At 42.4% G+C, this 15,690-nt stretch overlaps 2 protein-coding genes across 2 annotated transcripts in view; both read left to right on the top strand.

The window, feature by feature from the left end:
• The first annotated feature begins 5,138 nt into the window (after window positions 1–5,138).
• Window positions 5,139–12,422, top strand: LOC130386622 (myb/SANT-like DNA-binding domain-containing protein 2). The gene is made up of 5 exons (XM_056595634.1): window positions 5,139–5,570; window positions 7,395–7,653; window positions 8,502–8,565; window positions 8,707–9,458; window positions 9,500–12,422. Exons 1-5 carry the CDS (start codon window positions 5,139–5,141, stop codon window positions 9,634–9,636), a joined length of 1,644 nt encoding a protein of 547 aa, XP_056451609.1. The 3' UTR covers window positions 9,637–12,422.
• Window positions 12,423–14,585: 2,163 nt separating this feature from the next.
• esama (endothelial cell adhesion molecule a) overlaps window positions 14,586–15,690 on the top strand; it is a 38,103-nt gene continuing 36,998 nt past the window's right edge. Inside the window, exon 1 of the mRNA XM_056594245.1 lies at window positions 14,586–15,085. Coding sequence (XP_056450220.1) covers window positions 15,022–15,085 — 64 coding nt within the window. The 5' untranslated portion in view covers window positions 14,586–15,021. The remainder of the gene's footprint in view (window positions 15,086–15,690) is intronic.

The following is a 15,690-nucleotide window of genomic DNA, read 5'->3' as shown; positions in this document are numbered from 1 at the left end:
ACAACCGGGTTAGAAAGTTCTGTTTAAAAAATAGAGACGGCAAAACTTTTCATTCTTTTTTGGAGGTTCTTTGGAAACCATTGTGATAACGCCCACACGACTGCTGCTGTATTATCAAATGTGATTTCACATTGTCATATTACTTTTGCCACCCTTGGAATTTTATGGGACATTTACCGGGAGAAGAAAGCGGCCAGTGGTAAATGAACCTATCATTTGACGTTAGAGAGAATAGAGTCGAATTTAAGGTGACAGCCTGCATTTTAAGCCGATAATTACTATGTCATTTTGCATCTGGGGGAGTTGGAAGGTAGCGTTCGTCGAGGTATGTGTGTGTGTGTATGGGGAGGGGGGGGGGGGGGGGGGTTGGTGCCACACTTTAGGGAGCATATCTTTGTCTACTCTGCTCCACAGAGGTAGCAGATGCGGCCAAATCAAAGGCATGAAGACATGAAAAAAAAAAAGGTCCTAAATTGCATTCATCAGCCCAAAGGCAGTTTTTCAATGTTTTCTGTTTTTTTTAATCAAGCCGGTCTCCCTAATGTATGCTGATAGAAGACGAGTTTTCTTTTCTTTAACAACAAAGCCTCCGTTTATTCCCCAAGTCTGAGGAAATGCACTATTGCAGACCCCTATGAAGAGGAGAATTACTGAGCATGGGATTCAACCTTCAACGTTTAATATGGAAATAACTAGCGCAACCCTTGCATGACCCAGCCTTTTCAGAGATGCAATGGAAATCCACTTTAATCATCCACATATGTAATACCTTGCTTGGATATTTTTTGCCCATCTATTGTTATCTGCATTTTTTTTTATTGATATGCTAATAATACGTCGGTGAATGTACACACTATAATTATCATGAAATCAATCTCCAAATGTTGTACGTTTAAGACATCAAACAAAGCATTATTCTGGAGTAAAGTAAAAACCTGCGTCCTTAATGTTTGTTCAAATACTAAAAGAGGCATCCCGCTCATTTTAAGTTATGTCTGTGCATGTCCACAGCATGAACATGTCTGCCTCTTAACGACCATGCAAATGCAATGGATTCTACAATTTTGTCTGCCCGGATGTTTCACATAATGTGAGTATGCAGATATCTTAACCTCCGTGCCTTTAGAACAAGCTAATGGTGCGACAACCAGAGGCAATGCCATTTTTCTGACATTAAAGACCCATTATCAAACATTTTGGGGATCTGTAAAACAGGCGGGGAAGCACTTAAACATCATGCTTGTGCACAGCTGAATTTGTTAGAATATGTATCCAACGCTTTGTGAAACCAAGCTATAATATCAACCATCATCCGTCATTTAACTGAACGAAATTTGGTATGATTTTGCAGAAAATAGTATATCCTTTTCCTCCTCTTTTTTTGACATGACCTTTTTCCACTCTTGACAACTTTGTGACAGACATTTTTGGTAAAGGTTAGAGTGATTAGTCAGTCACTCTAACCTTCAGTCATTAACCATGTTTTTGGACAGACAGGGTGAGTGGAACTTGTCGATAAGATTGTGCCGATCCTGTGGCCAGGTCGTGACCCCTGTGGGGAAAGGGCAGGTACCGGGCATCTGGCATCGCAGAGCAGATCGAACGCTGTCAAAATGCATTCAATTATATTTATTTAGCTAACGCCTTTGTCCAAAGCAACTTACAATAAATGCATTCAACAATGAAGATATAACCCAAAAAGTGCAAGAATCATTCAATTACGTAAAATGTTTCAAATAAGCAAACTGCCTTAAGTGCTATAATATGTATATATATATATATATATATATATATATATATATATAAACCTTACCTATCTTCCACCCCAGGCTGAAAAAGCATCTGTTCAGACTGCGTTATAAAAATGATAATCATGATATAGGTAAGGATAATGCCCGGCGAGGTGTCCATTATCAGGAATTAATGGACGACGCGGAGGCAAAGTCCGCTTATACCATGGGCACTTGCCAAAGAAAATAAATTAAGACCATTCATTTATATTTTCATGCGTTTAACAATTAAAATATAAAGTTTTTCACAAGCGATGACTTTGTTTCCCTGGTAACGCCTGAGGGTTTGACTAATTCCTGGAGCAACCATTACCCTCCCGTAAGGTTCTTATGCAACGGATCGTTGTTCACTACTCCAGTAATTAGGACGGACCTTAGCTACGAATTAGCAACGGGAGGTGTTCTAGTCCACTCAGCTATGAGCCAGAGAGCTAACGTTATGCATTGTACATATTTATAATTCGAAATTCGTCCCAGCCTTAATACCACAGATACTCTAGGGCAGTGTTTCTCAAACTTTTTATACCGCGTACCACCAAATATTTGTCTCCCCAAGTACCACCATTATGACAGATGTTACAAAATATAAAAACATACAGTAGCGGAGGCCTGCAGCCCTATTCAGCTATGCACATCTCATGCAGGAGGCACATTTATTCTTAAAAATAATATTATTTACTGTTAGCTGTTGTCAGCTGTACAAAGTGGTAGCACTAGAACAGAGAGACGGAAACACACACACATACACACACAGCACGTGCAAACATGATCTCATGGTAAATGTATTTCCATCGTAATAGTAAGTTGATAGTATCGTTTTTAATCGAACGATTTTCTTTTCTAATTCCTATGTATACCACTTGATAGCGCATCACGTACCACCAGTGGTACGCTTACCATAGTTTGAGAACCACTTCTCTAGGGTCTATAGCAAATAACCGCCTTGTCTGATTACAGTTTAATACGTTTTTAACAATTTACCAGCTCCTGTTTTGAAGACGGAATCACTGCGCCATTCGTTTCAATGGGAAAACGAGACGGTCTATACTTTCAACAATAAGTGTACATATTTATAATTTGAAATTCGTCCCAGCCTTTATACCACAGATACTATAGGGTCTATAGCATATAACGGCATTTTCTGATTAAAGTTGAATGCATTTTTCACAATTTACCAGCTCTAGTTTTGAAGGAGGAACAGACAATTTGACTGTAACTACTTAGTAGGTGTCCATATATCAGGAGTAAATGCACACCTTGCAGCGAATCAGAATCGAGCATTCCCCCAGACCGTGGTATAAAAATATATATTTATATATATATATATATATATATATATATATATATAATATATATATATTAAGCAATAGATCACGCCAGGCTGTGGTATGTGCTCATTTTACCACTGTTAAGGGGCGTTGTCCGGCCCCGACGCGCAGCGGAGGGCCGGCGACCCCTTCACAGTGGTATAATGAGCACATGCCACTGACTGAAGTGATCTATTGCTTTTATACAACGGTTACTGTTATGGCGAAACGAAAGTCATAGACACACTACATTTAAAAAGAAACCAAGAAAGTCAAAGTAGCCGTTTTATTAAAGACTACCAAAAAGTAGTCCTCCTGGCTGCCTTCAAAATGCACGACGGTCGCTATGCAACACACTTTAGCGTCCCTCCGAGAGAACGGTTGTAACGGTTTCCACTTCAAGGCGCGGAGTGATACTTTCACAAAATGATCAGGCGTCATAGCAGTTATGTATACGCTCATTATACAACAGTTAGGAACCAATCAGATCGCTGGATTTAGGGGGGCCTAAATCCAGCGATCTGATTGGTTCCCAACTGTTGTATCATGAGCGTATACATAACTGCTATGACGCCCGATCATTTTGTGAAAGTTTGCATATCACTCCGCGCCTGGAAGTAGAAACAGTTATAAAAGTAAAACATATGTTGGATGATGGAGAGCGTGTAAATGTTGTTACTCCGGGAGTGAGCAAGGCGATGGAGAGACTAACGAAAGCTTAGGCACACGGCGAGTGAACTGCTCCATAGGATAAATTGCGGGCGAACCGCTCTATCGGAGCCTTCTCTCGGAGGGACGCTAAAGTGTGTTGCATAGCGACCGTAGATGCATAGCGGCAGCCAGGAGGGACTACTTTTTTGGTAGTCTTTAATAAAACGGCTACTTTGACTTTCTTGGTTTCTTTTTAAATGTAGTGTGTCTCTGACTTTCGTTTCGCCATAGCAGTAACCGTTGTATAAAAGCAATAGATCACTTCAGTCAGTGGCATGTGCTCATTATACCACTGTGAAGGGGGTCGCCGGCCCTCCGCTGCGCGTCGGGGCCGGACAACGCCCTTAACAGTGGTATAATGAGCACATACCACAGCCTGGCGTGATCTATTGCTTAAATATATATATATATATATATATATATATATATATATATATATATATATATATATATATATATATATATATATATTATATATACATACATATATACGTAACATATATATGCATATATATCATATATATGTATATATATAAATAAATATATATATATATATACACATATATATAGGCTATAGAGTGAGAGAGAGAGAGAGAGAGAGAGAGAGAGAGAGAGAGAGAGAGAGAGAGAGAGAGAGAGAGAGAGAGAGAGAGAGAGAGAGAGAGAGAGAGAGAGAGAGAGAGAGAGAGAGAGAGAGAGAGAGAGAGAGAGACACCCATATCGATGATATAGGTCTATATCATAATTATCGGTTTTATAATTATCGGTTTTATAATGCCACCGGTGGAAGATGGGTAGGGTTTGTTCCCCTGGATAGCTAATTATCGTGAATATACTCACAAAATAACTAGGCCTACTTCATCCCCAGTCCCTAGTGACTAAGGATTTAATTTTTTGGACAAGCCCTTTCAGGCTGCTTTGTTTTAGTTTGGAGGAAGGAGAAGGAGCGGGACATAGACAGCCGTTTTGTTGTTAAATTGGTGTATTTCTGGTATGCAGTTGTATATCGTGCCTTTAGACAACCAGGTGTGACATGAAAGTGAGGGGCAATAGGAGACTTGGCAGGGAGTAGGTTAGGTTACCTACCCTTTTAACCAGATTTTATATTTTAAATTAGTTAAGGTCTCATTTGTATGGTGCATTAGGTCTAAAGTTGCAAACGATCTACATGTAAAGGTTAATATCGTTCCTAGTTCACTGTTAATGTATGATAGTAGGCATATCCGTGAGTAGTGCGATCCGTTCAACGGATCCGTATTTTGCATCCTCCCACCTGGTACCAAACACATAGACACACACCCCCTCCCCTTCCCTTAGCAACAGAGGCAAGATGGCGGCGTCCAGTAACACTGAGCATTCTCTCGACATATCGACGCCGCTAAAGATACCGAAAACGGAGGTACCATCTCCGGAATCGGAGGACTTGAGTGACAGTAATCACTACCATTCTAACCCCTCAACGCCAAATCGTTTTTCGCCATTGAACGTGAGCTCAGGAAGCGCAGGCCGTAGTGGCTTGGCCTCATCCTCCAATAGCTTCACCGCTTGCCGGGGAATGTCTTGGACCCCGTCCGAAACAAACGCCCTCATCGCAGTATGGGGGAACGAAAGACTCACGGAGGCGCGGATGCAGCAGCTGGAGGTGGCGGGTACGGTGTTCTCGGGCAAGGCTCCCGGTCCTGCAATGTATGAACGAGTCTCCAGGGCCTTGGCAGAGCTCGGGTACGAGCGGACTCCATCCCAGTGCAGGGAGAGGATGAAGGTAAATGTTAAGGTGCAGCTATCGACATCAAAATAGACGATCGACCAAAAAATCCGTATCGTCTTCATTGCTTTAATACACGAGAGAATGACAGTCCTGCAACTAGAATGGGCCGATCGCTGGTTTGTGGGATTGTATTCAATGAACGTTATGCTGCTTCATTACACTGAGCCGGTTGGAATGGCATACAGTAATAGCAGGAAGTCAACTTGCACAGACTGAGGAGTCTGTGCAATGAGTAGGCTACCTAAATTAATCTGCCGGTAAACATAGAAATGTAGCATAGCATATGGTATGTTTGGTTGACTGGTCTGTTTACAACACACCTTTGGTTTACTTCTATCAGTATGTCAAGTGTACCACTTTGCCACCTTTAATATCATTATTAGATAACCGCCAGTTGTTATTCTGATAGATTATTAAAGGAAATAAGCAGGGCTGCGATGTGTCATGAAAAGTCTGTAAGTGAGGTTATATGTGGTGGGGGCGGAGCGACCCAAAAGAAGAGCAAAATACGGCAAACCTTCAGCCCTAGTCCCCACACACTTATGGTTCATAATTGATTAACACAACATGACAAATAAAATAATCGTTTTATTTATAGATATGTAATGCATACAAGGGATATGAACTTCAACCTCAGTATAGTCTTAAAGAACAGTGCCCTCCTTTTTCTGTGTGTGTGTGTGTGTGTGTGTGTGTGTGTGTGTGTGGTGTGTGTGTGTGTGTGTGTGTGTGTGTGTGTGTGTGTGTGTGTGTGTGCGCGTGCGTGTGATGAATGGCCCTCTCATGAATCACTCATTTTTAAAAGTACACATATAGGCGGCTGCTCGACTAAAAGCTTTCTGCTTTTCCCTTTTTCTACGGTTTCTTGCTCTGCCTCCTCTACTCTTTCCTTAAATGTCACATCCACTGTCTTCTGCTATACCTCGTCTACTATTCCCTCTACTGGTTCCTCTAATGATTCCTCTACTGTTTCCTCAACTGTCTTCGCCCCGGCCTCCGCCATTGTCTTCCTCACCGTTTTCTCCACTGTATTCTCCAATGTCTCCTCCACTGTTTCCTCCACTTTTTTTCTACTTCCTCCTCCACTGTCTTCTCCTACTATAAATGGCTGTGGGTCAGTAACAACAGATCATTTGATATACGTTAGTAATATTATTGATGTCCCCTCAAGAAAATACTGTTGAACAAATTCCATGTTTGTGGTCCCCACTAAGTTGTAATGAGATCTGCTCCCATGGGTGTTACAAAATAACATGGCAGTGCACTCTGTCCCACAATATGGAAGCAAAGTGTGCAATGAAGGGATGACACTATTGTAAATCCCCTTAATTCTTTAAATCCCCCTTTGATTTCGATAGTTGTTTTTTATTCTAGAATAAACTAATTTGAAATGATCAGACGGGTTTTGTGCCAAGAGGTGGTCCCCTAATACCTACTGTAACCTTCTGCTTCAGTTGAAAGACACCATCAGCTCACAGCAATTCCAGCTTCAAAGTAAATTTACGTATTTTGGATTTCTCAGCGTGAGAAATACAAGTTATGGCGTGTCAGTGTTTGAACTGGTTGATATGCACCCAATGTGTGAGAGTTGGCTGTTCAGTAATAAATAATGACACATATAGGGTGTATATTATAGGGTGGTGTTTTAACCGGCTGATGATCCCTTAATAAACGCATCACAACGCCACACCAAACAAACTACACCCCGTCTGGGCTAACTGAGTACGACAACTTTAGAAAGTGACAAATGACTCCTGATTCCCCCTCCTCTCCAAACCCTTTGTTTTGTACTCACCGTCGCCCTGGCGTCACCCACAGACGCTGCGTCGCTGCTACAGCCGCGTCAAGGAGCACGGCATCGGAAAGAGGAAGAGCAGCTACTCCATCGAGCAGCTGGAGAAGGTGTTCGGCCAGGGGGGGTGGGACTCCCAGGGAGGCTGCGCCCCCGTGCTCATCAACAGCAGCGGGCTGTACCAGGAGATGGAGTCGGACTCCAGCGCCCTGGAGGACTTCTCCCAGGAGGACTGGTGCAACCAGGTGCTGGCCTCAGCCTTCCAGGAGGGAGACATGGAGGCTGGTGAGAGAGTCGGGGTGGGATTTGGTCGAAAGTGGTGTTTAGAGCCCTGTCCCAATTCCCCCCCCTTCCCCTAGATTTGAGCCCTTACCCTAGATTTTGTGCGTTCCCGCGAAGGGGGAGGGCGTCCCAATACTTAAGGGAGCAAGGGGGAGTACTGTTTTTCCCTTAAAATCATCCCTTGAATGCTAGCCAGCTCGGTAGCTGTCTTGCAGCTAAGGGCACTCAAAGCAAGCGTTCTTGTTAAGGGGAGAGAAATGGGACTGGGCGTAAAAGTCGGGTTGATTTTGTTGTGAGAAGAAATATCATTATTTTTTGCTATAAGATACTTACATTACAGATACTTACATTACAGATACTTACATTACAGATACTTACATTACAGATACTTACATTACAGATACTTACATTACAGATACTTACATTACAGATACTTACATTACAGATACTTACATTACAGATATTTCAATTGCATGTGAATTACAGATTTGCTGCAAGTCAACTGATTGTATAATGAGCCGAGTAAGTTCAGATATAAAGCATTATACTCCTCTCTAGTGTTGTGTTTGTCTACGTTACAATAGTTTTCTTTGATAGCTATCATGTGAGGCCTCCTGCTTTTGTTAACCCAGCCAGGGTAGTTAATGTAATTTCATTTCTCCTCCAGTAACGTATCAATACTCTGATGTAATAGATAATCAATATACCAAAGGTACTCAATGTCATGGCCACAACTTAATCACTGTGTGTGTGTACGTGAGTGCGCATTTGTTTGTGTGTATGTGTGCGCGTACAATTGAGTAGTACAGGAATAATGACGTCTGACGTCTTAATGCTTCTGTCCCCTCCAGAGGAAATCCAGGTGCCTAAAAACAGAGTTCTCCATTTTCAAGCCGAGATCTCAGAAAAAACGCAGTAAGTTTCAAGTTTGATTCAATGTAGAACACGTTGTTGTTGCATTAACCTGGATCTCTCTGCGTGCGTGCGGACAGAGAAACATAACATGACCTTTAGTTTCCTCCGTGTTTTGTTCCGACATCGTCATCTCCCTAACAGGAAGCGGGAGACCATGCGTAACGTGGTGCGCATCCTGGAGTCGGTGCAGCTCAAGTGGGAGCACTTCCAGACGTGGACCGAGTTCTCGCGGCTGCACCTCTCCAACAAGCTCGCCATCTTCGGCGTGGGCTACAACACGCGCTGGCGGGAGGACGTGCGCTACCACCACGCCGAGATCAGCTCGCAGGTGCCGCTGGGCAAGCGGCTGCGCGAGTTCTTCAACCCCGAGAAGCCCGAGGGCCGCGTGGTCATGACCAAGGTGCAGAAGATGAACTGGAAGAACGTCTACTACAAGTTCCTGGACATCACCATCAGCGAGGCGCGCTGCCTGGAGCTGCACATGGAGGTGGACTGGATCCACGTGGCGCAGACGCGAGCGGCGGGCAGCGCCGCGGGGGTGTGCCAGTACCTGCTGCCGGGGGACGTCCCCAAGACCTACGGACTGTACGCCGTGGGCTACGAGGCCGTCGACGGGCTGACGCCGGCCGCAGACGTGAGCGCTCCGTGGTCGGGAGATAACCGGGGCGTGGAGGACATGGAAGCGGTGGCGGCTGTGGCCACAGCGGTGGGGTTGGGAGACAGGACCAGGGGACCCGGGATCACGTACTGCTATCTGGGCATAGCGGAGGACAGGACCCTGCAGCAGTCCCTGCTCTACCACTTCCAGGGCGTCGGCAAGCAGTTCTTGAACGGCGAGCCCTCGGGTGTCACACGCTTCCTGCAGGAGAACTGTCGGGGTGGTGGTGGGGGCGGTGGTGGTGGTGTGGTGGTGGTGGTGGTGGCAGCGGGGAAGGCTTGCCTCATCGGGCCGCAGTTTACGTCAAGTTTGTGGAGGTGGAGCTGGACTTCCTTTCGGCGGGCTCCCTGGTGGAGTGCTTAGAAACTGCCGTGGGCTATTCTTTGAAGTACAACAAAAAGGAGCCATTTTGATGGACGCATAGTGGGATTTTGTTGTTCTCGGACGGGGGATTGAATCTCGTTTAGGAAAGAGAAAAGGTGTTGGAAGAGGTTTGTGACCAATTTTGTCTGTTATGAGGCATTGCTGTTTTGCTTCCTTTGCCTATTCAATGCTTATCTTATTATATGAACGCACAATGCAGCAAATGCACCATGGAACACTGGCTAAGGTTTTTTTTTTTACAAATCGTTTCATTAAAAAAAAAATCATAATCGACCAAAAATCCACTTCAGCTACTTTTTTTTTTTTACATCAAAACAGTTTGCCTGAATGGACTGCATTAAATATTGCTAAAAACACATTATTATAACCTCAAATTTAGCAGTGATTCACGAATGGAAGTCCTACATGGCACTATTTCATGTGAATGCATTTTTAGAATGGGATTTTTGTTAAAAAACCCACAAATGTATCCTTATACATTTCAACGTTGGCTTAGTGTAAACATAGTGTATGTACTAGGTTATGAATTATTTCAGGCAGCATATGCACTATAATTATTGGACGGGTAATGTGCCATCAGGGAGTGAGGTGGTCGGGTGACTTGTTGAAGTGTTGTATGCATCCGTCTACCTCTTCAGAGCCTCAGTATACTTCACTTTAATCATGCATATGCAAGATGTTGGTTGTGCTGGTCCTCATGAACTGGAATGCATGCACCCGTGAAGTACAATACCTACATTAACCTTTAGGGGGCAGTATACCGCCGGTCATATCCAGTATGTTTTTACTGTAGAAATGACCCAAAGCAGTTCGTGCACATCAGACACAGAACTTGGAGAATTACGATCTGAATTCACTCTGGGATTTTAGGGGGCATTGATGAATGTATACCATGTGAAAGCAGATCCATGACTTCAGTAAATAGTTTCCTAAAACCCACAATAAGACAAAAACATATGCAGAAATGCTACACACATAGCATTCCATCATCAAAGTGGAGTATATACAGGTCTTTTGGATGTAGCAGCCAAGGAAGTGGGTGGAGTGTGTGGAAATCTTGCATTGCCAGACTTGTGACATGTGAGCCCGCAAGTAAATAGGAAATAGGGCTGGCTCCTGTACAACCACTGAAATCAAGAGTGAGCTGCGGACGGTTGTGCTGGGAGAATACCGTTCCCTGTTTTGTTTTAGTGCTTTCAGTGCTTTGAATCTGCCTTCTGCTTTTGACTGACTCAGTCGAAGTTCCACTTTCTCAAAGCCTCTTTATAAGTCATGCGTTGTTATTATTGCCTCTGCGTTTTGCACGTATGACGAACTCTGCCAACGGATGTTGCAAGGGCTTGTGGGAAATGAAGTTTAAAAAAAAGTCAGCGGTTGTGCTGACCGTTTTTCTCACAGAGAATTCAACTTTAAGGACAAGGCTGGTGTGTCTTAACCTTTTCTTATCGTCGACATCTCCATTCCCCCAAACAATCAGGTTGTGGCTTATCTCTGAGGCTCCTACTTTGGTCAACGCTAGAGGGACGTTATATATCCCTATTGGTAATTTCAAGGAATGTCAGCCATAAGAAAAAAACAAATGACTCCGATGTGGGTACCAGATTGACTCGGCTGCCAGATCGACTCGAGGTCCTAGATGCGCAATAATGACCCACCTCCTGCAAACGCTGTCTTTTAAATGCGCATGCACGTTTCATTCATTCCCATGTTATTCCCAAGTATAAACGATCTCCTTTTGTTTTCTAATCTATGAATAATAATCTAATGTACAAATTATTGTTGCCTATACTTTGGTAATATATAAAAGAAGAATCGGTTAACTCCATTCACTGAACGGGGCATCCACTTTATTTCTAGCGCTCCCAACACAGAGTCAAAACAGCGACCCACACGCAGACACTTCCGTTCTCGTCCTTCAGAATAAGAGTCCCTAACAGGAACTGGGTAACATATGCATTCATCAGTGCTTTTAGTGTTTCCAATGGCTTTGTTTGTGCGAAAGAACGGGCTGCGTTCAATGAAATATCAAAACCAAAACGGATTGAGCCTTCTTTTTATGTCCATGATTGAGCCCCTTTATAACAACCCTTCCGGGTTTTGTCCGTTGGCTTGTGTCGATAAGTCAAGTGTCGATACGTCATCTGTAAGCGCAGCACCCCGAGGTGATCTGGCAGCCGAGTCAATCTGGTACCCACACCGGCTTTCCCTTTTAAAAAAAAGGTCTCTGATAAACACTTTAGTCTCCTGCCAGAAAGAGAATATTCCTTAATATTTTATCGGCCTACACATTAGATCAGACATTATTTGAAGTATTTGAAGGGGAAAGGATTCAAGTGGGATATTTACCTTCTGAACAGTTTTAACTTTGCAAATGTGTTGCATAAATTGTGCACATCTAGGGCCTATAGTCAAACTCATTGACCAGCAACCTCATGAGGAATAATCTTGACCAGTATTCAGTGACTTTGTTATCCGAGAACATGTGCAATGTGCCAGGAATGGATTGTTACGGTTAAATTGAATTCATATTGAATATGTCTATATGGAATCACAATATATAAATATATATATATATCAATATAATATATATTTAAGAATATTGACGTAATTGAGCAACTGGCATTTGCAAACTTGCAAAATGTTAATTTGTTTTGAGATATATAAATTAATCTTTTATATTACTATTCTTATGTTTGTTCACACATTCACACATACATCATATATGTACTTGTTTTGAGTTCAGTCTTGTATGTTTACACGTTTTGGAAGAACAAAAAAAAATCAATAAATGGGACTCTTGCCACTCACTGAAAAAGGCTTCACTGTTTACTTGAAACATTAGGTTTTTTCTTTGGTTTTGTTGTGGTTCAGTACAATTGAACAGTTTCAAAAGCTAAGCTACTATTTTGAAAAAAATGTACCTATGTGGATGTAAAATACTCTAAACATGTGGTGCCTTTACTGCAGCAACATACCTTACGAAAATAGGTTTGCTGTTAAAATTGCATCTCACCCATTTGGCCACAAGATGGTAGTACATAGCTATTTCTGATCGCTGCCTAGTGGCTTTGACAGATGTGGTGAAGCCAATGGAACTTGTGGTGACAGATTGATAGGCCGGGTATGCACTTTAAACCCTTAACATTTCCAATTGATTTCAGATGCATATTTTTAAATGGACATCAAAAACGGACAGTTGTCGATATGTCATCACTATGCAGTGATTTATAGATTAAATCACTAAAGAATAAAATCGTATTATATTCACAATTAATAGCTTTAATAACACAATTAATAACACATTTTATGAAGAAGTTTGAATTCCCTCTATTCTAGTGGATATATGCCACATATGAGAAGCCTAAGTGGCAACATACACAAAAACTGTTTCTTTAAAAACACTCCTTAATGCTTTTCTGTGCTACATTATTAACCATGTTCTTTCTCTGTGAGATAGACCCTGACAAACAATATGAGAAGGTGTCTTTGATGATCATTTAAGTGTACTCCCTTTTTCTATATTAGACAACAGACCGTGGAGAATATTGACTGTTCAGTTAGAAGCAATTAATTATGCTTTGGGCAGTCTGAAGCTCAATAATAGCCCTGATACTTTCCATCATGAGACATAATGTGCAGTAGTTAAGTCTGTGAGCAAAGGTCTTCACAAAACACTGCTTCAGCGTAAAGCACTAAATAACTTGCCTACATCACATTTGATTAGCATGGCAGATAATTAAAGGAGTTTCAACATTTTACAATAAAAACATTTAAGAAGCCTGATGTTTGCAAGGGCTTGAATTTACATGAATGAGAAAAAAGGTTTGAAGGAAGGTCTTTATAAATACTTGATCAATCCACAGGTAAGAACAAGTTCATCTGCTTTAACTTCTTCCTTGTTCCACTCATCCATCCATTCAACCATTCATTCATTCAATCATTTGTGTATTGGTTTGTTCATTATTCAGCTCTGGTTTTCGACAATGTTTCACATTCTACCTCGATCGAGTTATTATAACAAAACACATATATTCACGTTTGTAGTACATGATACCCATCCACACAATGGAAGTACATAGGTTATTAGCATAGTAACTACAAGTCATATAGTTGATCATCCTACTTCTTCCCTCAGTTCATAAGAGAGAGATGTTGGGAGAATTCTAAGGATAAAATGGAAGGCATACAACCCATAAAAGTCTAAATGTTTTGCCGCCAAAAGCAGCACTATTGCACCACGCCATCTCCTATCTGGCACTATAATGCCTTTCTCTTTACATCTCAGGGCTCAGCACAGGTGCCTTGAGTCCTGAAAGCTTCTGTTCCTGCAGTGCAGTTTTACCTGCAGGCCCGGGAGGAAATTTATTGCCCAGCTCAGCAGTGGAACGATCAAACCCCGCTTCCTAGAATTTAATCACATGAATAACCCTCATTCACCTTTCATAATTGAACTCTCTCCCGCCTCTCCACTACAGTAGTGAACATTCTCCCCCTCACCACCACTTTGGCCTGACCTCTGTTGCCGAGGTTACTTGACAACTTGAGAAAAAATGCCTGAGGGTGGATTTGTCCACCTCAAGGGCTCTGACCGGGCCATATTGGATGCTGGTTGTTGGTTGGTCTGTCACTCAAGACAAGCAGAGTTCCGTTCCACTGTTTGTTTACCATGTAGGCTATTGGAAATATGCCCTTGCAATAGATCAGCTTTTGAACCTGACAAACGGTTTAACTTCAAAAAAAATAAAAAATTATTAGTAGGGCATTATTTATATGCTTATATATTTATTTAATGTTTGCATAAATCCTATATATTCTTTAGAACTGCTTGCAAAACGTTTTTTATGGCCCAAGCATGCGCTTGGCGCGCTATGATGCGCGTAGGAATGCGCGGACAGGTGCAGCTCGCGAAGGTGGCAGTCCTCTCGCGCTCCCTCCACTCCCTCCCTCTTTCTCTCTATCTCTCTCTCGCGCGCGCGCGCGCTCTGAAAAGGATACGGGGCGACAAGTTGCCTAGTTGTTGTCGCCGTGGTCACTGCGAGTCATTTCCAAATGCAGCCGAGCCTTAAACCAAGAAAGGTCGCCGCGGTGGACCTTTAAAGTGTCGAGGTGGGTGACACGTGCACGCCGTCCCTAGTAGGTACTACTGTCCCTGCGCGCGACGTCCGCCTACGCCAAACAGCGTCAACTTCACAGCTGACTACAAACAAAACCTCCGACAAAGTAAAAAAAAAAAAAAAAGCCAAAACAAAATAGGATTTCCTGCTGTGGATACTAGCTGCAAGTTCCTGCACTTGGAGATTCAACAAGATAACACCGCACTTGCTGGAGTTGAAGAGCGGAACCTGCTCATATTAAGGCGTGGGGAGACTCGGCGTTTGGAAGTGGAGAGACTTGGATCACGCGTGTACTGAGCCATGGAGGTCGATAATTCAATGAAATTTACCGCGCTGTCACTTACTTTGCTTTGGGGGCTTTCAGGTCAGTTGGCAACATTTTAAACTTGTTTCACGTTTTTTCATGTCATTATAATAGAATACATTTGTGTACGATGTGTAAATATGCATGTTCCTCCATTCAGAAAAACAAAAAAACCAAAAAAACAATATCCATTAAACGACAAATCATATAATGGTATATCAAAAAAATACTGTATGAATAGGGGTGGGTCGAGTTCACATCAGACTGTTAACATAGCGTGTCGTTCGATCGCATTCGTTGATTGGTGGTCAGTAGGACAGGGCGGTTTAAGAAGAAACACCTGTTTGTTTTCCTCAGGATTTGGAAACAAGTGTGTTACACACATGATTATGGCTTCGAGGGTAGAAGGATCCCTTTATTGCTGCTGTTACAATAGCTCAACCGTAGCATGCAATATATTCTTCCGGTGTTTCGGGATTCACAGCAAATTGTATTGTAATTCATTAGGAAGAATTACGAAATGGGTTATTTATTTACAATTGTACAATTACCATAAAGCATATAACAGTTTATTTACTTTTGGTTATATGTTACCTTTTTGGTCGTAAATGACCTAAACTGCAGTAAAAAGGCTGCTAAGTGCCTATCGACTGCCGTTTTCCCAT

The sequence above is a fragment of the Gadus chalcogrammus genome, chromosome 7 (genome assembly GCF_026213295.1).
Source record: "Gadus chalcogrammus isolate NIFS_2021 chromosome 7, NIFS_Gcha_1.0, whole genome shotgun sequence".
NCBI classification, from domain to species: domain Eukaryota; kingdom Metazoa; phylum Chordata; class Actinopteri; order Gadiformes; family Gadidae; genus Gadus; species Gadus chalcogrammus.
This window is presented reverse-complemented; position numbering and strand designations above follow the sequence as displayed.